Here is a 27,071-nt window from a genome sequence, read left to right on the forward strand (position 1 = left end):
AGCTATCACTCTGTTGATCTCACGTTTTGATGCCATGCCCAACCAACACTTTTGCTACCAGTACACTTCAGATTGTCAGTTGCGGTGAATAGCAGCAGCTTCACGTTGATGTTGCACGAAGATAGCGAGTGAATGGTCGGTGAAGGTCTTCAGACGTTCCGACGATCGAAGATACCCGCTGAGAGGTCCCAAACACGGACGATTCGGGTAGCACGTGCAGAGCCGCTGACTGGAGTTTTCCAGAGCGCTGGCAGGAAGCGGCGTGCGGGCTGCAGGAAGCCGTCGTCGGCTGGCCCGGCCAGTGGTGTCCGGGATGTCGCTGCCGGCGGTCGCCGAGGAGGACTGCGCCGGCTCTGCAGCGGCGGCGGCCGCGGCGCGCTCGCCCTACCGCATGCTCATGCGATCCATCAGGTACTCCGCCACACCGACCCGCAGCGCGCGCTCTCACCTGAACTGTCTCGACAGTTTTACATCCGACACGAGCTCACTATGCGGTGTTCCTGGTTAATTGCGGAGTTTTTTTTATATTACCTGAATGAAAGATGTAGAACTCTACTAATTTGGAGCTGTAGAATAAGAATCTTCTACTAACTTTTTATCAGCTCCCGTCTTGGAGATATTCAATAACAGAGTGTCAGTGAGACGCAACAATATGAAACTAGTAAAAAGTGTCTGAACGTAACTTTTAAAAATGAAAATAAGATCGAAACATACTATACTTAACTACACAAACATACCGCGTGGTTATAATTTGAAGTGCAGCTACTCACAGAGGGCCAGTGAGGGCTGTAAATATCATACGGCAGCGGAACTTGGTATATATTATAATGCATTATTGCGGAACCTATTTACGCTGAACAAAAAAAATAGTTCCACTTTTGGCCACCAGGTGCAAATCTGGCGCTGTACTCTATATGTATGACGGTATAACACCGACGCTTTCATTTGAGAAGCTGGCTCTGAGCACTATGGGACTCAACTGCTGTGGTCATCAGTCCCCTAGAACTTAGAACTACTTAAACCTAACTAACCTAAGGACATCACACACATCCATGCCCGAGGCAGGATTCGAACCTGCGACCGTAGCGGTCGTGCGGTTCCAGACTGTAGCGCCTTTAACCGCTCGGCCACTCCGGCCGGCTTTGAGAAGCCATAACGTGAGTAAACATTACGGCTATCGAGAAGGCAGACCGTGCGCGGTTAGTGAAACTGCTTTATGTGAACGGCAGCAATTACAGTGCTGCACCGAGAGAGTATCGCCGACTAAAAGTTCTGAGAAGATCCCCAGTGTCTTTAAATAGTTTTAAGTGGTGTAAATAAGATGATAAAGAATTCGAAAACATGGTTGAGCTTGATGTTGTGTAACGGACCATGCAGCACGTGCCCCGAGTAGTGCTAGTGCTCCTGCAGTGTAATGAGAATTGTCCATCCCATGGACATTTCAACCGAAAGTTTTCCGTCTATTTTACACTGGTACCCTTACAAGATCCGCAGCAACGTTCTGGATTTGCTCTTCCATTTCTAGCATGGATCGAAGCTGATGGCATGCGACCGGGCAATATTCTATAGAGTGACGACGCATATTTTACTCTACAGGGTGTAGAGAATACATAGAACTACCGAATTTTGGGTTCTGTTAAACCGCATGTTGTGCACGAAGAGCCACTGCACTCGACGTATGTGACTGTATGGTGCAGTTTCACAAGCAGCTTTATTCTCGGTCCGTTCTTCTTGGAAGAGAATACATCCAGAGATCCTGTCAAGCCTACCGTGACGTCTTCACGTTACCGAGACTTCCTCGTATGGTATATGATTCCCGCTTTGGAAAAGCGCAACTGTGTGGAAGGGACTGTTTTCATGCAAGATGGTGCAGCACCAAATGTCGCTCGCCCAGTGAACGATCTGCTTAACACAAGCTCCCACGAACGTCTTAACTAAAATAACGCATTTACTAGAGCACGATCAGTCTACCTGATCTGCTGGGCAGCGTAGAGGAACACGTTACTCAGATTCCAGCGGAACTACTGCAGGAAACTGTTAATCACAAATACCGAGCGAGGTGGCGCAGTGGCTAGCACACTGGACTCGCATTCGGGAGGACGACGGTTCAATCCCGTCTCCAGCCATCCTGATTTAGGTTTTCCGTGATTTCCCTAAATCGCTTCAGGCAAATGCCGGGATGGTTCCTTTGAAAGGGCACGGCCGATTTCCTTCCCAATCCTTCCCTAACCCGAGCATGAGCTCCGTCTCTAATGACCTCGTTGTTGACGGGACGTTAAACACTAACCACCACCACCACTGTTAATCACAAAGTTTTACGGATGCAGCATCTCGTCGACATCTCCGATGCTCATAGTGAACAAATTGTGTAAGCTGCGATTAATAATAAAATGAACATTATGCCCTACTTACTTGTTTGACCTTTTCTGCCACCTAATTCGTTAGATATCGGAACATTTCTATACGTCGTTCTTGCATTCAAAGCGCCATATTTGCACCTGGTGGCCAGAAGCGGATCTATTTTTTCCCAGCGTAAATCGATTCCGCAATGACGCATAAGCATATCTACCAAGTTTCACTGCCATACAATAATTAAGCCCACAATGGAACTTCGTGAATAACTGCACTTTAATTATTACCAACCTGTACATGAATACAAAACGAGACATCAAACACAGACGTGTGCTCCTGTAGGGGAGGGCACTGCGTCTTTGCTTGTCTACTGTGATCCTGTTCCTAAGCATCTCGAAACAATATACAACCGTAGTCTGTAACCAGAGAACAATTCCACCGACAGTGATATCTTCGTTGCGCTATTAACACATCTTCTTGGAACCGTTCACCGTGCTCATCACTCCGCGGCTTCGCAGACAAAAGTCTAAATGTGAGTCAAGAAAGTGCATTTTGAGCGACATGTTGCAGCGTAGGCGACGATACTTGTCCAGCAGGTTGTTCACCAGCTCAACAGAATTTCCAGCCCTTCTGTCACACAAGATGTCATGCACAACAATTTTAAATGATTCCCAAGCTTGTTTCTCACTCCCCTGGAGGACTAAGTCAGTGTTTTGATACACAAGAATTATAGAGATTTCAGGAGCAGTGTAGAACCCTTCCTTCCATTTCATCTCACTCAGCTGTGGAAATGTGTCTCTCACGTACTTGGAAGCGTCTCCACGCTCGTTCATTCCCTTTACAAAGTTCTTGAGGCTGAGTGATGTGTAAGGGCGGCTGAATAATTTTATTTCAATCTACCAGCGAACTGTGCTGGACATTCTTATAAGCGGGTCGCAGAATTTCCCATGAGACCAGTGTTTTCCGTTGTAGTCTGCAAATCGATCCCGACTGTCCCACTCACACAGCAATAGTAGTATTTTGTGCATCTCACCTGCACGCCCACCAATACTGCAGTCACTCTGACGTATCCACATATCTGTCAGTTGCGGCTTTTCTACTAGTTGGTTCCACAAGAAAAATTCACATTGGTATATGTTTCCTTTATATGGATAGCATACCTACAGGAACTGAAGGCATATAATTCCTATTATGTAGCAACACAGCTTTCAAAATAAGCTCTGATGCATCTACGAACAGCCTCATCCATCTCGTCCCTGTACCATATCGAAAGCTGTCTTCAAACCATTCACGTCACAGCATACATTTTAGTTAGTTTCCTGTTAAAATATTGAATGAAATCTTTCTCCCGTGTGCTATAGATTGACAAATTAGTATGCGGTTTCACTCGTAGAAGACTACATTGTTTCAGCGTAGAACTTACAAACTCAATTTCATTTTTTGGAAGACCTAGGTCTCGAACGAAATAAATTAGATCACCTAGAATTATTTATTCAGCTGCAAAATCAAGATTCTGTGATGTTGAAGCAAAGTGTATTATATCAGATGTTTTCCCATTTTGGCTTCATCGGCATCTGCCTCTAGTATGTAATCCCCTGGCGGATTCGGTAAAGGCAAGTCATCTCCATGCGGAACTGCGCGGATAGCAGACGTGATGATGGGGTATGTGATTTTCAATCTCTTTTTTCATGACAGACCTTTGTGAATAGCATCTACTATGCAGAAACTGCAATAATGTACATGACTAGTCGTCTCCATCGAAATCATATGGATGGCAAACGGGACTGGACGCCCACTTTTAATGGTCCAGCCACGCAAATCGGCAAAACAGAAATTGCAGCAAACATGAGGTGCCCACAGTTTGTCTTGATCACTGAACTTCACCCCAAAATAATAGGATGTGCTGCTGCATTACTGAAGTAACATGATGTTTCTGGCTCGCACATATCACATCCCACAGATATAGTAGAATCGGTCTGGGTCGCTTACGCAGTGAAGTGATATTATCTTTTTTTTTTATCTGAGTCTGCTGACGAACTGAAACTGAGAGAACAAAAGGACACTTCTAGTTTCACTATAAATAATTTGCAAACAAATAATTCAAACAAACAAATTACGATGGCTCTTCTGTAAGTAATGCAACACATTTTTTTATGAAAGCAGACTGGTTTCTTTCAGGATTCCAATACACCATATTATTCTCAACTTTTTGGGCTACAAAACCTTACTTTTCACCTTCAAGCGACGGCCTTACGCCATCTCACTGGCAGGTTCTTTATGCCCAGACGGTACCATTCTCCTGATCGACGTCGGACCAACGTCTTGTTGCATCAGTAACCTCCTCATCATCTACGTACTGCTTCCCGCGCAGCGCATCCTTCATGGAGCCAAACAGGTGGAAGTCGGACGGTGCACCATCTGGGCTATAGGGTGAACGAGGGCCAACGAAGTGCGCAGACTTGTGTGAGGACAGGTGAGCTGCGAGGTGTTTGATTGTGCTCTGCCGATCACCTCGAATGAGAGTTACCGCACCTTTCAACACTGCGGGAGAGACAGACAGCCGTGTGAATCGGCCGGCACGCGGGAGATCGGACAGGTTTGCGCGACTTCGTTGCGGTGATGTCAAATGTTTCGCTCTACGACTGACCATGGTTTTGTTCACTGCTAGGCATCCACTGACATCCTGCAAGCACCTATGGATATCTGCGATACTATGGTTTTCCGCCAAGAGAAACCCATTGATAGCTCTCTGCTTGGAAAGCATTACCGTTACAGATACCATTATGAAGGCTAATAGCGCCAGCGTCTATCGGAGCTTCAAGAAACTATAGGGCTGAAGCGGGAACATTCGATGATGTCCCACAACAGATTACGCATTTCTTCAACCGAAATTAGCAGAGAAAAAAATGTAGTGCATTGTTTATTGAACGCCCCTCATATATGCATGGTGATTCATCTGCCACTACCAATATCGTTTTATGCAGCCCACAATGTTGTATCTGGCCTTCATAAACCACGCGCGAGATTTGTATATTCTCTTGATTGTTACGCGCGAACTACTAGTTCTACAGAACAAATGAACAGAACCTTTTTCTAGTAAATTTAATGTAGTTACATTTTGTACGGGCATACATTTTCGCTAGAGGCGATAGTTACCGGATTATTTAAGAATAACGTACAAAAATGACCTTCAGACGAACCTCTTTTACCACTTTCATCTCTCACCCGTCACGATTTCTAGTTTTCTGTTCATGGCACTATCTCCTACCACTGTACAAGAATTTGCGATTGCACGAATTTTATTTTCCACATTCGACCTTTCTTGGTCTTTAGTGACTGGCATATTACGCCATCGGCGTAGTCAAGCACTTCCAAATTGTAAAACTGACGTTTATGAAAAATTTCAGCTAGCAATTTTGTGTATTTTAACAGCTGAAAGTAAAAAATTACTTAGTTGTTTCCGCAGGCTTTCTGAATAAGACACTACTGTGTTTGTAACGGTTTACTTTAGACAGAATTCTAAACGTAACTAGTTTTAGAGTAAGATTTACAAAAGACGTTTGTCTTTGATTATTCTCAGGAGCACGTTTAAATTGATGATGTTAACGAAATAGTCAACTACGCTGGTGGCGTAGTAACCCAATCAACAGATACCAAAGAAGGTCGAACATCGGGAGTAGTACATGCTGTCGGAAATTCTTGTGCAGTGGTAGGAGGGAGTGCCACGATCAACAAACTAGATATCTTGACTGGTGAGGGATGGGCATTGAGATGCGTTTGAAGGCCATTTTTGTATGTTTTTCTTGAATAACTAGAAAATTGTGACCTTCAGCGAAAACGCATCGCAATACAATATTTAAGAACATTAAATTTCCTACAAAAAGATCCCGTTCATTTTTTTCTGTACAACTAATATCTCGCACGTAGCGAGCGAGAAAGTATGAAAATCTCGCGCGTGGTTTCTGAAGGCCAGATATGAAATCGTGGGTTCCGTAAAACGACATTGGTAGAGGCAGCAGAATCAACCTGTATGATGAACTAAAAAAGCTGTACATTGGTATTTTAACGTCATGTAGCGCCTCACGCTTACTTATTATAAAAACAGAGTTTTGTACTGTATCTGTCAAGTAAGACCTAAAGACGAATTTTAAATGTCAAATTCGTTTTTTTTTTTTTTTACAGCTCAAAATACATAGGAAATTGCTGTTTTCTACTGTCACATTTTAACTGTTGACCTGTGTTATTTATCCCTGTCTTTCATCAGACAGGGAGAGGAAAGTAGCATCTGTACAACGAGTAGTCATAAAATTTTAACTACAACAACGAAAGATCAAGCTGCGGCTACGAAACTTGCTGATGGCGTTAGTCCTCCTCTGTATACTCATGCTTCAATGCGACGCATTTTTTTTCGCAACTTTCGATGACTTGGCGGAGACCTTGGTTATAGAATTCTGCATTTTGTCCCTTAAGGAAACATTTTATCTACAATATTCCCCTCTTCGTCATTCCGGAAAAGCCTGCTATTCAATGGTTGCTTCATCCGAGGAGAGAGGAAGAAGTCACTGGATGCCATGTCCGGACACCATGTGGTGTGAGGTATATTTCAAAGTCCAAAGAAGCGGCAAGTGTGACTACGTCCTGTGCAGAATGAGCTGAGGCCTTGTCATGGAGCAAAATCCCCCCTTTTGAACAGTTTCCTGGAATGCTTCGTCTTCACAACCTCCCGTAATCTCGTCAGCATATTTCCGTTGTATGCTCCTGTGACATTTTGCTCCTTACGAGCATCATCTGTTAGCACCACACCATGGCTGTTCCACAAAAAGCATAGCACCATTTTCTCCAAAGATGATGCTGAAACCACACGTTTCCAATGCTTGTTTTGTCTCAGGGCCATTACACTCCTTCATTGTGGGTCGGCCTGAAACAGGTCCATCCCTTCCGCTGTTGCCTCAGTTCGGTGCGTTTCCTGAATGGGTGTGAAGCAGTTGCGGATCCCAACGGGCGGCGACCTTTGACATATCAAAATGTCAAGCGAGCTGCTGACAATTGATGCATGATTGATTCTCACATTGTCCATTATTGCCTCAATTGTGTTACTCCGGTCTTCAGCCATTACCGGTTCTTCTCAGAGAGATGGTCTTCCACTTCCACTTGTCCGGGCGAAGCCGAAAACTTTGCACCCCACGTTCCTAGCTCACATAGGAACCGAGCATCAAGACCCCCCCCCCCCCCCCCTCCTGCCGCGGGCGGGTGAACTTCTGTGTTGTAACGATTTACGCACGTTTGATTGCTGCCAGTAGAAAGTTATACGTCATATTAACATAAAAATAGCGATCAGCAAGAGTATATACAGTGCTTGGGCAAAAATACGAGAACACCGCCAGAAATGTTTGCCTGAACATAATGCAGGTACTAACAACGTCTATGCGTTGCGCTCTTGTGTTTGACGAAGAACGGCACCCGTGCAACTTCCTCAATATGCTGAAACTGTCAGACGTAGTCAGAACAGTGTTCTGTGTGGTTGTGAGTGCAGTGTGTCGGAGCTAAGAAACTGCGAACAAAGACCAATTGTTGGCGTTCGTATGGTGGATGCTTTCTTAATCAAGGTAGCGTAAGTGTCTGGTGTTTCAAGAGGCACCGTATCGAAGATTTATACTGCGTATAGGGAAAGCGGAGAAACATTATCCGACAAGTAACACCACGGTCGGATGTGTACTAAGTGATCGTGACAGACAGTCACGGAAGAAGATTGTGATGAAAAATAGCACGACGACAGCTGCAAAAGTCACTCCAGAACTGAATGTCGCGTTCGCAAACTCTGTCAGCTCCTACACAATATGAAGGGAGCACCATAAGCAGGGAGTTACAGGGCTAAATGGAATTACATAACTACTCATCAGTTATGCCAATACCGGTGACAGGAAAACGTCGTGCCGAATACGTAAAACCTGTATTATGAAGCAACAGAAAACAGTCTTTTGGTCGAGTGAATCTCGTTTCACACTGTTTACAGCTTCTGATCGAGCTTACGTCCCAAGAGTGAAACATGGTGGGCGTTCGGTGATAATTTGGGCAGTCATACCGTGGTATACCATGGGAACCATGGTTACTCTGCAAGTTCACATTACTGCCAAGGATTATGTGACAATTGTGGCTGATCAGGTCCACCCCATAGTAGAATGTTTGTTACAAGACGATAGGGCCCCTGCTCACACAATTCACATCGTCGGCTGGTTTCGTGAGCACGAGGATGAACCGTCGCATCTCTCTTGGACACCAAAGTCACCAGATCTCAATATTACTGAGTTTTTGTGGTCTACTTTTCAAAGAACGGTGTGTCATCGCTATCGACTTCCATCATCGTCACCTAACTTTGCCTCTGTTTTGCAAGAAGAATGGTATAAGATTCCCTCGCGAATCATACACCACCTGTATTTCCCGATTCCGTTTACGCCTTTAAGCTGCTTTGAATGCCAGCTGTTTTTCTACGTCGTATTAGGCTTAGTAATGTGTTGTGTTTGTGGTGTTTCCATACTTTTCTCCACTCCCTCTATGTACATATTTTGCTCACATAAAACACGATTATTGGTTTCAGACTTGAAAATTTCCTCTTCACTCATCTACTATTTTAGTGCTTGAGTGCATCTACAGAACACGACAGTCATTGTAATAGTGAAATGTCTGGCAAAAAACTGTCATGTAAGTATTATCTGATTTACACTGAAGCACCACAGAAACAGATATAGGCATGCGTATTCAAATACCGAGATATGTAAAAAGGCAGAATACGCCGCTAGTGTCCGGCGCAGATCGATTACTGCTGCTACAATGGCAGGTTATCAATATTTAAGTGAGTTTGAATGTTGTTATAGCCGGCGCATGAGCGATGGGACACAGCATCTCTGACGTAGCAATAAAGTGGGGATTTTCCGTACTACCATTTCACGAGTGTATCGTGAATATCAGGAATTCGATATAACATCAAATATCTGCCATCGCTGCGGCCGGAAAAGGATACTGCAAGAACGGGACCAACGACGACTGAGGATAATCGTTCAACGAAACAGAAGTGCAACTTTCCGCAAATTGTGCAGAATTCAATGCCGGGTCGTCAACAAGTGTCAGAGGTGTGAACCATTCAACGGAACATCATAGATGCGGGATTTCGGAGCCGAAGGCCCACTCGTGTACCCTTTATGACTGCACGACACAAAGATTTACGCTTCGCCTGGGCCCGTCAACACCGACATTGGATCGTTGATGACTAGAAACATGTTGCCTGCTGAACTAATCTCGTTTCAAATTGCGTCGAACGGATGGCGGTATGGAAACAACCTTATGAGTCCGTGGACCCTGCATGTCAGGAGGGAACTGTTCAAGCTGGTGGAGGCTCTGTAATGGTGTGGGGTGTGTGCAGTTGGAGTGATACGGGATCCCTGACACGTCTAGATACGACTCTGCCAGGTGCTACGTACGTAAGCGTCCTGTCTGATCACCTGCATCCATGCATGCCCATTGTGCAGTCCGACAAACTTCGGCAATCCCAGCAGGACAATGCGACGCCCCACACGTCCAGAATTGCTACAGAGTGGCTCCAGGAACACTCGTCTGAGTTCAAACACTTCCGCTAGCCACCAATCTACACAGTCATGAACATTATTGAGCATATGTGGGATACCTTGAAATGTGCTGTTCACCCCCTCGCACTCCTACGGAGTTATGGACAGCGCTGCAGGATTCATGTTGTCAATTCCCTCCAGCACTATTTCAGACAGTAGTCGAGTCCATTCCACGTCGTGCTGCACACTTCTGCGTGCTCGCGGGGGCCCACCACGATATTAGGCAAGTGTAAGAGTTTCTTTGGCTCTTCCGTGTATTAATGACTCACTTGAGCGAAACGTTCTCCTGAACTACGAAATTATCTTTGTAATAGCGGTCTCGCACTTTTTAATTGTTTCAAGTATTTTATCATATTGAACTGGCATAACATCAAAAATTGGACTCTCAAGGATAGTGAATGTGATGTATCAGAGAGAAAAATACAAGCGCTGAGGAAAGTAAATATTGCAGAACAAAATACGTCATCGCTACCACAAGACTCACAAACAGAAAATAGGAAAAAATGGTTCAAATGGCTCTGAGCACTATGGGACTTAACATCTGAGGTCATCAGTCTCCTAGAACTTAGAACTACTTAAACCTAACCAACCTAAGGACATCACACACATCCATGCCCCAGGCAGGATTCGAACCTGCGACCGTAGCGGTCACGCGGTTCCAGACTGAAGCGCCTAGAACCGCACGGCCACACCGGCCGGCGAAAATAGGAAACACAGAAGTAATATTACATAATAAAACAGAGTATACGAATTGAAATGTACAGGAAATAAATGGTCTATGAAACTCATTTACTTTTGAGTGGATGTAATACCTATAAACCTTATAAGTAGTATCAGTATGTCAATTTTTATTTATTTACTCGAGTGAGAAGCAATACAAAACTGTATACATGTCATTGATAAATTATAACAGTTACAGAACACACAGGGAGTGAATTAAAATTCATTCTGTAAGGAGCACGCTGTGTTACTGTTATGAAATTGGAATTCTGGAAGCTGATTCGTATAGCGGACACTGCTATTATTTAGAGACAGAAATCAAAGTTTAGTTGCCGGCCGCTGGTGGCCGAGCGGTTCTGGCGCTTCAGTCTGGAACCGCGCGACCGCTACGGTCGCAGGTTCGAATCCTGCCTCGGGCGTGGATGTGTGTGTTGTCCTTAGGTTAGTTAGGTTTAAGTAGTTCTAAGTTCTAGGGGACTTATGACCTCAGCAGTTGAGTCCCATAGTGCTCAGAGCCATTTGACAGAAATCAAAGTTTAGTCCTTAAATTAAAGATTATGTGTTTTCAAACTTAAAAACTGATGACTGTGTTTCTTTCAGTGAAAGACATAAACCTAATTTATGACTGATTGATACGTATGGCTTAAAACTCTGTGACATCGTACTAGAAATGAGTGGACAGCGTGATTTAATGACCGAGAAGCAAATCAGTCGGACCTCAAACTGAACAATGTGAGTGACAGAAAACTGAACTGGAAAGAAACTTACAGACAAAATAAAAGATGAATAATCACTCAAATAATTGTGGAAGAGAACTGTATGAAATACTCAATCGGCTGGAAGCGTTGACGATGATGTAGGACGACTTTTAATAATTTCCAATCCTGATGAAAGTAGTAGAGCGTATTATTTTTTAAAAATGAAAAAAGAGTAAGACTTAATGTCCCGTACACGACGAGGTGATCAGAGATGGACGTTGTAATCCGATTCAGGTAGGTTGGGAAAGCAAAATGGTGATGACATTTTAAAAGGAACCATACCAGCAACTGCCTTGAGCGTTTTAGGGAAAGCACTGAAAACGTATATCTGGATGGGTGGACGGGGAAAAGAACCAGCGTCTCCCAGAAAGTGGGTCCTGTGTTTTACGAATGCGCCACCTCGCATGGTACTACTATTGAAGAGTCGAGAAATCAGGAAGAATCTGAAAGAGACAGTGAACTAGCGATCTAAATGTAGAAAAGGAGAAAACGTACGACGTATAGAATTGTACTGATAAGAATGACTAAAGAAAGATAATAGAGACGGACGTTGTATTTGTGGAAATGAAACATACAAAGCTTAACGAGACCCTGCAATGACAAAAAAATTGTGAAGTAATCTCTTTAACTTTTGTTGCCCTGTCATCCGAAGTTGCGTGTGATAAAATGCTGATAATTATTACTTCAGATCCGTCTAATTACAACAGAATGGAACAAATTTTTCTTACTATACGCATTTCGCCATTATTATTTGCAAGGTATCCCCAGTGACATGAAATTATACATATTTGTGTTTACACCATTTTGTTTTACATATTGAACATCATACTGTTAGGTTATAAACAGTTCTGGCACTTTCTGCCTTTCTATGACACTAATTATAATTTAATATCTACTGAAAAATTTCCCAGATGCTGTTGCACGTTTTATTTTTCATTGCCAACTTTTGAATGTGTGTTCGTGATATCAGCAGTCTCTCTCTCTCTCTCTCTCTCTCTCTCTCTCTCTCTCTCTGTGTGTGTGTGTGTGTGTGTGTGTGTGTGTGTGTGTGTGTGTGTGTTTTAGTAGTAATATCAAATAATGAGAGTATTAGTACAAACTGACTCTGCACAAATTCAGTGTGGTAATACGATCATTGTAATCTGAAGTAGTGCTGGAGGGAATTGACAACATGAATCCTGCAGGGCTGTCCGTAGCTCCTTAGGAGTACGAGGGGATTGAGATCTCTTGTGAATAGCGCGTTGCAAGGCATCCCAGATATGCTCAATAATGTTTATATCTGCGGAGCTAGAAGGCCAGCAGAAGTGTTTAAACTCAGATGAGCGTTCCTGGAGCCACTCTGTAGCAATTCTGGGCGTGTGGAATTTCGCACTGTCCTGCTGGAATTGCCGAAGTGCGTCGGAATGCGCAATGGGCATGAATAGATGCTGGTGATCAGACAGGACACTTACGTACGTGTCATCTGCCAGTGTCGTATCTAGATGTATCAGAGGTCGCATATCACTCCATGCGCCTCCACCAGCTTGAACAGTCCCCTTCTGACATGCAGGGTCCATGGATTCATGAGGTTGTCTCCATACCTGTACGAGGCCATTCACAAGCGATGCAATTTGAAACGACACTCGTCCGACCGGGAAACATGTTTCCAGTCATCAACAGTCCAATGTCGGTGTTGACGGACCCAGGCGAGGCGTAAAGGTTTGTGTCATGCAGTCATCAAGGATACACGAGTGAGCCTTCGGCTCCGAAAGCCTGTATGGATGATGTTTCGTTGAATGGGTCGCTCGGTGACGTTTGTTGATGGCCGATCACTGAAATCTGCAGCAGTTTGCGGAAGGTTGCATTTCTGTCACGCTGAACGATTCTCTGCAGTCGGTGTTGGTCCCATTCTCGCAGGATCTTTTTCCAGCCGCAGCGATGTCGGCGATTTGATGTCTTACCGGATTTGTAATATTCACGGTACACTCGTGAAATGGTCGTATGGGAAAATCCCCGCTTCATCGCTACGTCGGAGATGGCTCTGAGCACTATGGGACTTAACTTCTGAGGTCATCAGTCCCCTAGAACTTAGAACTACTTACACCTAACTAACCTAAGGACATCACACACATCCATTCCCGAGGTAGGATTCGAACCTGCGACCGTAGCCGTCGCGCGGTTCCGGACTGTAGCGCCTAGAACCGCTCGGCCAGCCCGGCCGGCACGTCGGAGATGCTGTGTCTCGTCGCTCGTGTGCCGACTATAACATGACGTTCAAACTCGCTTAAATCTTGGTAAGCTGGCGTTGTAGCAGCAGTAACCAACCTAACTAGTGCGCCAGACACTTGTTGCTTTATAAAAGAATTGCCGACCGCAGCGCCGTATCCGTCTGTTTACATCTCTCTGTATTTGAATAAGCATACCTATACCAGCTCTTGCGCTTCGGTGTATTTATTGTGTATTCTTGTTCTTTTAACATGTTCTACATCTCGAAAGATGTTCCGTGTGTCAATTGGATCGAAAAGTACATCTAATCTAATATTTATAGGAGAGAACCGACGGGATGGCTCTGAGGTACGGCTGCATGATTTCAGGATGGCGTTCGCTTGCAGACTTGAATGTTGCGATGTTACAGCGTGTCTCGGCGCCGTCTGTGTTGCAGTGACGAGCCGACGAGCGAGTCGCCGTACGCGACCGGCTACCGCCGCGTCTCCGTCTCCGCGGCCCTGCACCGAGCAGACCCGCCGCCCAAGTACGCCACCAGCCTCTGCTCGGCTGCCTTCCTGCTCAAGCTGCTGCAGCTGGTAACCTCCGCTCACAGCTAACGCGCATATAAATAAAACACTCTCAGCTGCCAAGTCTTTTTTTATTTACTCTCTGTATCTCCCCATTTCAATCTGGATATACCTCACTATTGTCATTTGTTTACCCCAGGCCAATCTGACAATGCCCTATAAGACGAAACGCGTCATTTCCTGTAAATAAAAACGATTTTGCAACAGGGACTGTGCCGGCCGCGGTGGTCTAGCGGTTCTAGGCGCTCAGTCCGGAACCGCGCGACTGCTACGGTCGCAGGTTCGAATCCTGCCTCGGGCATGGATGTGTGTGATGTCCTTAGGTTAGTTAGGTTTAAGTAGTTCTAAGTTCTAGGGGACTGATGACCACAGATGTTAAGTCCCATAGTGCTCAGAGCCATTTGAACCATTTTTCAGGCGAAACTCCTTTCGTCTTGCCCCAACATTACCTGCTCTGGGAGAAGGTTGATCGTATTACAACACATGAAATACTAGTTCACTTCATTACTTCACTGAATAAAAAATTTACCTTACCTCTGACACACTTGCTTGCCACAGGAGTACTGTGGAATAGAAAGGTATCATCTGACGCACTAAGTAACAAACTGTTTCCTTGAGGTAGAATGTTCAACAATGACAAAAGTGTATATCGATCTGAAACCTTAACTGTCACTGTCCTACTAGATGATGTTGACTGCTGTGGCCGACGTCTGGAACTGGACGAGCCTGCAAGATCCCCTCGCTGCTAAACTGAAACTGTTATTACTCAGCTTAGCCGCGAGTCCGTAGAAGGTGATATATGTGACGTACAGTATAACTGATTAGCATTTCCACCCGGACTTTGCGAGTGTAAGCCGGACCTTCCTTGATCCGCCTTGGTGGGTCGTGTCGTCGTATTTCCTCCTACCTGTGCGCGGTGCAGCTCTCGTAAATGTCGTCCCGTGCAGATTCTTCATTGACGCATTGGATGCCTCTGTCCGGTGGAAGCTAATTATCTGAAATTCCTGTCGATCAACTTTGGGGTATCTATTTACTCGAAATTAACATTCAGAATGCCGTAATATCACTTTTATTCCTATTAAATCAATAATGAAACACTCATGTCACAAACTACTCGTAACCGAGAGCATGCCTACCATCGAACAAGACAGGAAGAGCTCTTTTTTTTAACGCAGACTGCCGACTTTGGTGCGCAGTCCGTATCTCTTATTAGTTTCGTCACAGTCCGTGGATTTCCGATCAAGTTCGTACTTACTAAGATATGCATTTGTTAATGAACGGGTGTGAATTTTAACGAGGCAAAATTATGATAAATAGTTTTAAACGTCCAGAGGCTCCTCCTAGTATTCATTTTGTCATAAATGACTTTAATTATTAAATACAAATAACCAAAATCGGTGACTTTGGGGCCAAGATGGCGGTACTAGCCGTCATGTATATTTGTCAGGCTGACGCTTGTTGCTACGGTCCAGCGCCGAGCCCCACCCCACTACGCGCGACATATGGTCGCTTCGTCACCTAGCCAGCCAGCGTGGGAAATACTCTCCAACTCATGGCCGGCTACGGACTACAGCACTTGCTAACTATCGTGAATACATCAATAAGAGACAATAATTTATTAACACTGGTAAAAATGTCTTCCTCACGTACGAGGCACCTTACAAGCTCTGGAATGCTCGATACTATACTGACCCCAACGTGGAGTCGCTTGCAGAGCTGACAGGCGCACTGCAGCGAGCCCTCGTTGATGTCTGTGTATCGCTTCGCGTTGTCAACTCTGTTGTGGTATCGCGATCTCTGGACGACATCAAAAAAACAGCATCAGCGCTAACCTAATACAATGGTATTCAAAACCAATCTGAATCCTCCTTCGGGTCGACGAATACGAATTCTGAGACGTGGTTAGTGAATTTTTTACGTTTCCTTGCACAACTGAAAATAAATAATAAAAATATCGTCAAATTCCTTGAGAGGTACTGGATACCGGAAATTGACAATTATTTGTCAGCGATTGACAACAATGATTCCACAATATTCACACGCTGAGGGCCTGTTATCGATACTAACATGCAAAGGGAAAACGTTATTAGCAAAAATCTCGAGAGATTCCTGACCGACTTACTTCAAATTTTTACACGAAATTCTACTAAACAATCGAACAACACTTCATTCTCCGTCGATGTTTGGCAGAATGTGACAGTAACAAGAAAAAATAAAGACCTCCATGATTTTTTTGCAATTATTATCTCTTTGCTCACAGCCCGTTTTTAAACTTCTTGGGGTATCACTATATGTCAACTGAATGTCGCAATCCAAGATCAAATGTGTGACTTACAGAGATATTAGCGAAACACAGATACAGTTTTTGCAAAGGAACGCGGAAAATTAAAATATAAAAACGCTATCTTTACATTTTTAAATGAATAATAAAACTGATCGCACTATTGCAACCTGGTTCTGTCATATACAAATAGATGAATTTTTTTTAAACATTTCAGCTTTCGGCTGTTGACTATAAAGTTTTATTCTTCAGTGGAGTATTGCAGTTTCGACACTGTTCCCGCCGGATTGTGTATTTTATTTTCTGACACTGCGCTGATGACACAGAGAGAAACCTGTTTGATAGCATTTTCATTTAAGATCAATTATGATGCCACTCAGGTTCTTGTGGCAAAGGCCAAGCATATCTCGGTGTTCGCATAATGGCCATATATTTTTTAACTATGCAAAGGCGCTGTTTTAAGCACTTTAAAATGCCCTAAGTGACGAAATTGCAATTGTATATTAAAAAATAAAAAATTATAGTCAACGGCGAAAAGATTGCGTCCTTTAAAAGATTCATTTTGACTGCGGACCCAAAGCTCCAGCACATTCTGTGTCATTAGGTTTATTGATTTCAAATGTTTCCAGTGGTGTCATCTTACCGTTTTTCGTAATAGTATGTTGAACATCTCACTATCCAAAATATGGAGAATTTACTGTTAAAATACATTCCACTAAGATAGAACCTGCCTTTTATACACTCAGCTTTTCCCATATTCCGAGAACCTAATTGCCAAAGTCTTCCTGGCAAACCAATATATATTTTTCAAAGTGCTTGCAAGGGATTGTACACACTCCACTTAGCAACCAGGTTTGATTGTACTTTTACTACTGAATACTGCTTTAGTTGAGTATTGTTATTGTAAAACGAAGATGGGTCGGTGTGAGATGAACTCGGAGCGTTTGAAAGCCAATTGGAGTATGGCAGAATTTACAATATAGGCTTGTCCAAACAGGTGAATTATCAACCTTACAAGGACTCTACCAATTTTGCGGCACCAATCACAGTGCGTATTCCACGACTCTCGACTGAAAGGAGGTCAGATAAAGCAGATCTCAGTATCAAGAGAATTTTAGACAACAGCCATGATCCCACTCGAGGTGCTATGTCTTTGACTTTCTTCGACCGTTTCACTAATGTAAACAACCAGTTAGAGGAGGGCCATAGTTCAACGTGGACTGCGAACCACGATGCAGATTACCATTTCTCACACATACGCGTTACTGTCAGAGGAGAAAGCAGCAACAAATCATGAAGAAAGGTACTAGGACCGACTGTGTATTGAACTCACGGCTTTTATATTTTTTGTCTGACACATAGTGTACCCTCTTAGCCACCAACCCACTAGAGAGGTGTCTTTAAACGAGTTACAGGTTTCACATTTCCAGAGTTCACCCCTTCGCAAACAGTACTATTTCTCTTCAAAAATCGGTGGCCGAGAAGTGTTCATTCCTTCCAACAATCCCTAATTTTCAAATCAACTTCCGCATTATATGATTTATCGATCAATAATTCGTCCACCTCGGTCTGACGTGATTTGTCAGCAGTAAACAGTTCCTCAAACAATATGGCACACTTGCAGTTATCGTTCGCAATGCAAAATGAAGGTATTTCCTTATAAATTCGTTTTTTTAAAATGGTATTTCTGCATCAATAAATATACAGTCTAAAGAGTTTAGTTCGTTTCTTGTAAGAATGAGTAAACATGAAGACATTAATAACATGTTTCCTGACTACAGTCATAATATTTTAATTGTCCAGTCTTCAATGTACAACTAACAGTTACAGAAGATCCATGAAATGCAATTTTCTCATGTCGAAGAATCTTCCTTAAAATTTTAGTTACTAAAAGCATGCCGGTGGACAAAATCAGGGAAATGAAAGAAAACACTGAGCAATCTGCATGTCAAAAGTGAACTGCACATTTCCAATAATTTGATTCTCTTCTGTTCTGATTTTGCCACAGTCCATGTTTTATGCTGCGTTCGAAAATTTACAGTCTCAGAAATTTCTTCCTCAAATTTAGGCCTATGTGTGATACTTCTCACGGCCAGGAAAGCCCCTTTTCCCAGTGGTAGTCTGCTTTTTATGTCCTCCTTGCACTGTCCGCAATGCTTTATTATGCCGCCTAGGTAGCAAAATTCCTTAACTTGATCTACTCCGTGATCACCAAACCTGATGTTAAGTTTCTCGCTGTTCTCATTTCTGTTACTTCACATTACTTTCGTGTGTCCTCGATTTACTCTCGAGTCGATTCTGTACTTATTACACTTCATTCAATTCAGCAGATCTGGTAATTCTTCTTCAGCTCCACTGAGGATAGTAATGTTATGAGCGAATCTTATCACTGATATCATTTCACGTTGAGTTTTAATTCGACTCTTCAACGTTTCTATAGTTTCCATCATTGCTTCTTTGATGTGTAGATTGAATAGCAGGGGCGAAGAACTACATCCGTGTCTTACACCCTTTTTGTTACGTATGAGGTGGAACTATTGGCCTCATGGAAATTTGACTCTTAGTCTGATCACGAGATGTGGCCATTAATTGCACGCGTTGATCACGTAGGCTGACGTGACGATCAATGAACTATACTTGACGGGATGTATCTGGAACATCTTAGTTGATTAGAAGGTTAGTAGACAGCAATACAACTAAATACTTAGTTTTAGTTCAGCATCAGCGGTGAACGTCGATCTTGACTTTGTACAATAATATTTACAAGTGCAGTTACAGACTGAACTGCGAATACTTCTTTACAATTCTGATTGCTTCACACATATAGATCAATTGTGATTGCATAAATTGTATGTGGTGCCTGGCTAGGTCGTAGCTACTGACTCAGCTGAAGGCTATGCTAACTAGCGTCTCTGCAAATGAGATTTCTGAAGCTATAACAAGTGAACCATTCTTCTTAAAGTCGGCTGTAGAACTGGCCAGTGCTCTAGCTTGTCTCGTAAGACCAGCCGAGTGGCGGCGCTCGGTCTGCTAGCGTCGACAGTGGCAACTCGTGGGTCCGATGTGTACTGACGGACCGCGGCCGATTTGAAGCCTACAACCTAGCAAGTGTGGTGCCTCGCGGTGACACCACACTTTTTAATCCGAGCACTTCGTTTTTGGTCGTCCACTCTTATTATTCCCTCTTGGTTCTTGTACATACTGTAAATTACCCGTCTTTCCCTATAGCTTACCCCTCTTTTTCTCAGAATTACGAAAATTTTGCACCATTTGACATTGATGAACGCTTTTTCCAGGTCGACAAATCCTATGAACGTGTCCTGATTTTTCTTTAGTCTTGCCTGTATTATCAACCGCGACGTCAAAATTGCCTCCCTGGTGCCTTTAAATTTCCTAAAGCCAAACTGATCGTCATCTAACTTCTACTCGGCGAATAGCTCTTAACATCCGTTGTCGCCCACTAAATTACGTGGAGGAAGAAGATCATTTGCTGACAGCATATAAAGGGACTCGAGAGTCAGAGCCGACTGTTTCTAAGTAGAATTCAGCGTTTTGTGCTTTGCTTATCAACCAGAAAGGCCCTTAAACAGCCTAAAGAGCAGGTAACGAAGTGGAGGAGTGCAGAGGTGACGCGTGTGTCTGGCCGGCAGGTGCTGACGACTGCGGCGGCGGCGCTGCTGGCCGAGGGCAACGGGCTGCTGCACGTGCCCGCCAGCCCCAAGCTCATCTTCCCGCACGTCGCCTACACCGCCTACATCGTCATCCCCAGCGTCATCGTGCTCAGCTACCTGCTCGGACAGAAGATGCACGAGATGCTGGTCAGTACCACGGCTCGGCCGCTTTAACAGCTAGCCTCAGCTCCACCACCTAATCAGCAGACTGCCGTTATACCATCTCCTACCTTAGCAATACAAAGGCATTTTTCACAACGCGCATTAGTAGGGGAAGGGGGAGATACTTTACTGCCACTCTAAAAACAAGTTTTAGACAATCTTCAATTGTTGCTGAATTATATTACCATCAAACTTTAACCTTAGCAATACCCAGGCATTTTTCATTACGCGCACCAGCAGGGTATGGGGGATGGGGTACTTTATGCCCACTCGGAAAAAAAATTAAGAAATAGTTAACTGTTGTTGAATTATATTAACAGAGTACTTTTTACATAAGTACTTATACGTAAGTAGGGTCCAGTATCTGAAAATACCATTTAGCGCACTCTTAGCAATATCAACACACTTTCAATTACGTGTATCACCGACTTTGCGACCACCACAAAAAATTTTAAAAATGCAAATTTCGTTCATTGTTGTTGACTTTTACTCTCAACATACTTTTTAAGGAGCTACTGGTGTCTAAGTAAGTCCCTGAATCTGGCAAAATTGAATACCACATTCACTGGGGAACGTGATATCCGTCTACTACTGACTATTAAACTTTTGGGTTAAGTTCAACTGAAAGTTCAAAAGTTATATGCACTCTGGCAGAGGAACTTATTAAAAACCATAAACATTTTTACAAAATTTTAAAATATGAAGTAACTGACTAGATTACAATATTTTCAGAAGATGGGCATGAAGTACCCCCGGCCGGTACTGTAGGGATTAATTCCCTCAGTCATCTGCTTCCATTCAAAACCTGCCGAAAACATGTTCTTAGTACGAATCATCAGTGTTGTTTTTACCTGGATGTTTAAATATCAAACACTTTAATACCTCCAGTCGTTTGGTTCTTCTATGAGCATCCTCACGGCATATCACGGATACGAGTCCCACAACCGCATATATAAACTCTAAATTTTTTGTATTCACGTGGACACGAAACAAATTCACGAAAAGCTTGTCTCAGCAGGCGTTTAACGAGGACACGCACTCAATTTGCTTTGTGTTACATGGAAAGCTTCTGGTTCCCAACATTGATGTTTAATCGGTTAAAGAATAAAATGGAAACATAAAATGTGAGCCTCACTGTAAACTGGACTAAAAATTTTCCCAGTAATGGAAACTGTGGTATCTGTGAGGGAAAAGAGTGCTTAGTCTCTTGGTGAAGTTGGCAAGTTAATGCCACGAAGGAGCTATTTAGTTTCTGTTCTGCAGATAGAATCATCGGATGCAGTTCTCGGGTGCCTGATAGATCGGATCTAAGAATTCCTTGCGGTGTTTGGTTAATTACTAAACAGGTACAGTATCGAAGTACGAAGCAAAGAGATTCAAGGAATAACTTCACTAACGGATGCCATAGCTTGATAATACAAATTCTGAGAAATCAAGGGATACTTACTTTGGTAATGAAAAGAAATGTGTGGGGTAAAAATTAGAGAGGAACACCTAGGTTTGAATACAGTAAGCACAAATGCAAGTGGGCTACAGTAAACCTACAGAGTTGAAAATACGCTCTAAAAGAAACAAACAAAAACACCATCACGAAGTAATTATCCGAATGCGGCCTGTACATATCAGTCACATCTACTTATTTCCGTCCCAATCGGATAATTTCTGCGTGGTTGGTTTCTTAATTTTTTTATGCTTAGAATGTATATCGGCTGTTAGGTCCTGAATCGATTCTCAGAGATGGTCACATGTTCCTTAAGCTCATATTTTTGTCATGAAGCAACAAGACGAAACTGTCGGATGTCTTCAGAATACAAGGCACACAGCATTAAAATGGGCGCCGTTAGCTTCTGCCTTCTGACAGCATCGATAAAGAAAGCGGCCTGATCTTCACACTATCGCTGTTCGCGCAATGCACGCGAGCATCAAAATTTTCCATTATTATAAAGTAAATTGACGTCAGTGACGTAAATCTATAGTCATGCGCATCTGTTTGGCAGTGAAAGTACTTCGGACGTGTTAATACAATCTTAAGGCTGCGGATCCAGTTTATAGCGCAGCTATTGTGTCTGCTAAGGAAAATTGTTTCACAGGGTTTGTCGACCTAGAAAAAACCTTCCACGACTTAAAATGCGGCAATTTGTCTCAGTTGTAACTGTAAGCTATAGGAAAAGATGAGTAATATGCAATATGCATGAGAATTAAAAGGGAAAAATGAGTGTGATAAACAAAGACACAAATGTTTGAATTAAAAAGGAAATCAGGCAGGGATGCAGTGTTCTTTAACATTTACATCAAAGAAACACGGGCGTAACTGAAACAAAGGTTCAGGAGTGGGTTTAAAATTCAGGATGAAAGCATATCAATGATAAGATTTGCTGATGACACTGGTGGTGTCAGTGAATTTGAGAAAGAGTTACAACACCTGTTGAATGGAATGAACAGTGTAACGGATACAGAATATGGGTTGAGGGGAAAGTGAAGAAAGATGAAAATAAAGAGCGGTAGCAACAATAACATTAGCAAGAAACTTAACGTCAGAACTGACGACCACAAAGTAGACGAAGTTAAGAAAATATGCCGTCTTGGAAACAAAATAACACATGACGGAGGACGAACGAGAACATAAAAAGCAGGCTGGCACAGACAATGTGGCGTTCCTGGTCAAGGGAAGTCTACTAGTATCAAACATAGGCGTTAATCTGAGGAAGAAATTTTTGAGAATCTACTTTTGGAGTACGGCATTGTATAGTTGTGAATTATCGACTCTGGGAATATCGGAACGGAAGAGAATCGAAGCGTTTGAGATATGATGCTACAGAAGGACGTTGAAAGTTAGATGGAATGATAAAAAACGAGGAGGCCCTTTGCAGAATCGGCGAAGAAGAGAACGTATGAAAAATACTGTCTAGAAGAAAAGTTAGGATAAAGCGCATATGTTAAAACAACAGGGAATAATATCCACGATAACAGAAAGAGCTATAGAGGACAAAATACACAGATGTGAGAAAAGTCATGGAATACATCCTAATATCGTACATCCTAATATCGTATCAGCCCAGCGTAGTGCAGCAACGCGACGTGGCATGGCCTCAAAAAGCTTGGAAGCCCCCAACACAAATACTGAGTCATACTGCCTCTACAGCCGTGAATAATTACGTGAGTGTTGGCAATGCAGGATGTTGTGCACGAACTGACTTCTTGATTATGTCCCATAAATTTTCGATGGGACTGATGTAGGAAGATCTGGGTGGCCAAATCATTCGCTCGAATTATCCAGAATGTTATTCAAGCCAATCGCGAACAATTGTGGCCCTGCGATATGGCGCATTGTCATCAATAAAAATTTCATCGTTGTTTGGGAACATGAAGTCTATGAATAGCTGCGAATGATATCCAAGTAGCCGAACATGACCATTTCTAGTCAATGATCGGTTCTGTTGGGCCAGAGGACCAAGTCCATTCCACGTGAACACAGTCCTCTCCATCGTAGAGCCACCACCAGCTTGCATAGTGCCTTGTTGATAACTTGTGTTCATCGTTTCACGGGGTCCCCACCACCCTCAAACCCTACCAGCAGCTCTTACCAACTGAATTCTGGACTAATCCGACCACGCAACGGTCTTCCATCCGTCTAGGGTCGAAACAATATGGTCACGAACCCACGAGAGGCAGTGCAAGCGATGTCGAGCTATTATCAAAGGCACTCGCGTCTTCTGCCATAGCCCATTAACGCCAAATTTCGCCGCAGTGTCCTAACGGAAACGTTCATCGAACATCCCACATTGATTTCTGTCGTTATTTCACACAGTGTTGCTTGTCTGTTAGCACTAACAACTCTACACGAACGCCGCTTCTCTCGGCCGTTAAGTGAAGGTTGTCGGCCACTGGGTTGTCCGTGGTGAGAGATAATGCCTGAAATTTGACGATCTCGGCTCACTCTTGGCACTGTGAGCCTCGGATACTGAATTCTCAAATGACTTCCGAAGCAGAATGTCTCATGTGTCTAGCTCCAACCAACACTGCGCACTAAGATTGTGTTGATTCCCATCGTGCGACCGCAATCACATCGGACTCTTTTTCACATACCGGGTGATCAAAAAGTCAGTATAAATTTGAAAACTGAATAAATCACGGAATAATGTAGATAGAGAGGTACAAATTGACACACGTGGTTGGAATGACAAGGGGTTTTATTAGAAACAAAAAAAATACAAAAGTTCATAAAATGTCCGACAGATGGCGCTTCATCTGTTCAGAATAGCTATAATTAGCATAACAAAGTAAGACAAAGCAAATATGTTCTTTAAGGGAAATGCTCAATATGTCCACCATCATTGCTCAACAATACCTGTAGTCGAGGAATAATGTTGTGAACAGCACTGTAAAGCATGTCCGGAGTTACGGTGAGGCATTGGCGTCGGATGTTGTCTTTCGGCATCCCTAGAGATGTCGGTCGATCACGATACACTTGCGACTTCAGGTAACCCCAAAGCCAATAATCGCACGGACTGAGGTCTGGGGACCTGGGAGGCCAAGCATGACGAAAGTGGCGGCTGAGCACACGATCATCACCAAACGACGCTCGCAAGTGATCTTTCACGCGTCTAGCAATACTTTTTTTTTTTGTTCTAATAAAACCCCATGTTATTCCAAGCATGTGCGTCAATTTTTACCTCTCTATCTACATTATTCCGGATTTATTCAGTTTTCAAATTTGTACTGACTTCTTGATAACCCGGTAAATCGCCTGAAGACAAATGACAACTCTGCCGATGCACTGCCTTTTTATGTCTTGTGTACGCGATACTACTGTCATCTGTATATGTACGTATCGGTATCCCATGACTTTTGCCACCTCAATGTATGTCGACTGCTGTGTGACAGTATGTACTTGTATCTGTGCTGCACACACGGTGGAGAACTCGTACGAAGCGAGAGGCGTGGTGTTGCAGATCCGCCTGGTGCTGGCTGCGGGCATCGTGATGCACGTGTCGGCAGCGGTGTGCGCAGGCGCGGAGCTGCGGCCCAACTGGGAGCAGTGGTCGGAGGGGAGCCTGCACCTGGGCAGGTGGCTGTGGGTGCTGGAGGCGCTCATGGCGCTCGCCGCCGCCGCCGTCCAGGCCGCTGACCTCGCCACCTCCATCACCCTCTCCTACCGGCGCGCCGCCTCCCTCTGAAGCCGCACCGACGCACTACTCCTCTGAACAAGAACAGACTGAAGTGCAGGCATACTGTATGAGCGACACTATCTTTGGACATGCTAACAGTTTCACTTGTGCGCAATTACACGATTCCTAATGTCGTTAAATGTAAATACACCTAGGTATGACAATAATTCTAACTGTTGTCCCCCTTATTTTAAGAGCTGCTATTTTATAAAAACACAGCAAATAAAATTAGCGTATGCATTTACTGACAAGAAGGTATACACCGTCCTTCCACATAGTTTTGAGGCTATTTTATTCCAGGCGTATAAGCGATATCACAGAAAATAAGTGTTGCATTACTTACTGAAGACCTCTCACACTTCAAATTTACTCAAGAAACTCTGCCGCCTGATTCTTTTTCTAGATCAGGGATTGCGCTGAGCCGTATGTGGACTGGCTTGTCATGAGGAATGAAAACTATTTTACTGATCTCTCCACACCTGTTGTTTTGTATTGCATAAGGCCCTGCAATACGAATTAATTCTGTTATCAATAGGTAAAAAATCTAGTAACATGAACCGCTGCTTAACTCAGAAAACAGTGAACATTAATTTCCGGACTGGAACTGTTTGTTTAAACTTCACTCTCTTTGATTACGTTCAATGCCTCCATTTCATTTCACCTGTTACTGAAGTTTTGCATCATCATTATGCACCATGTCTTCAGTGACGGCAGATGGTTGGGCACTTCGCACTTCATCATAACCATTAATTTTGTGTTTGTAGCCTGGCGTAATCTAGATAGGTTCCTGCCGTGAAACACGTTTATAGCGTGTGGAAACCAAGATCGACGCCAAGTTAATAACCAAAACGCAGTAGAGAGTGAGCATCACACCTGAAAATAATGTGAGGCCGAATCAGAAACGATTAACAAAACACGAATCGTCTTACAACACACTATCAGAGTTCCAAATCAATGGCCACGTCCGAAGGCGATGTAATAGTTGTATTTTCCAATCGGTACCAATACCGGCAGACACGACTACTGGGTCACGTATTTATTTCCAGTAGCCGGCTACCGACCATGCGCCTGAGACATGTTTGACGCGACTCCTAGAGCGGCGGTGGCGGAAAGGGGAACTACCAGCTACACAGATAACTTTTTCGCCATTCTCTATCTGCCACGCAGATAACTTCGCCGACATTCACCGAGACTGCCTCCATAACGATGAAGTGGCGCGATATTGGAAGCAGCATGTCCATCTTTCAACGCTGTAACATACTGTCATACGATTCCGTCGCTCGTTGTGCTTATAATTATTCGCGGTACAGAAACATGCTTCCATAGGGCGGGAGTCCACTTCGCCTTGCCTACCAGGACGGCATTTCTACTGAACAAAGCTTGAAGTCTATAGCCCTTAGTTCGAAATCACATACATTTCACGCCAAAAATGGAAGACGCCGAGAGGACACACAAGCAGCAATACCCTTTGGTACTACGAGGGCTGTTCGGAAATAAACGTCCGGTCGTGCCTGAAATGAGAACCACAGTGAAAATATGATGAAGCTTTGCACAGATGTGTTGGGC

General features: G+C 43.6%; 1 protein-coding gene across 1 annotated transcript; it reads left to right on the plus strand.

The window, feature by feature from the left end:
• The first annotated feature begins 313 nt into the window (after positions 1-313).
• LOC126236800 (uncharacterized) lies at positions 314-25,749 on the plus strand. The gene is made up of 4 exons (XM_049946390.1): positions 314-411; positions 14,091-14,232; positions 20,155-20,322; positions 25,290-25,749. Exons 1-4 carry the CDS (start codon positions 314-316, stop codon positions 25,512-25,514), a joined length of 633 nt encoding a protein of 210 aa, XP_049802347.1. The 3' UTR covers positions 25,515-25,749.
• Positions 25,750-27,071: the final 1,322 nt, after the last annotated feature.

This window comes from Schistocerca nitens, chromosome 2 (genome assembly GCF_023898315.1).
Source record: "Schistocerca nitens isolate TAMUIC-IGC-003100 chromosome 2, iqSchNite1.1, whole genome shotgun sequence".
NCBI lineage: Eukaryota > Metazoa > Arthropoda > Insecta > Orthoptera > Acrididae > Schistocerca > Schistocerca nitens.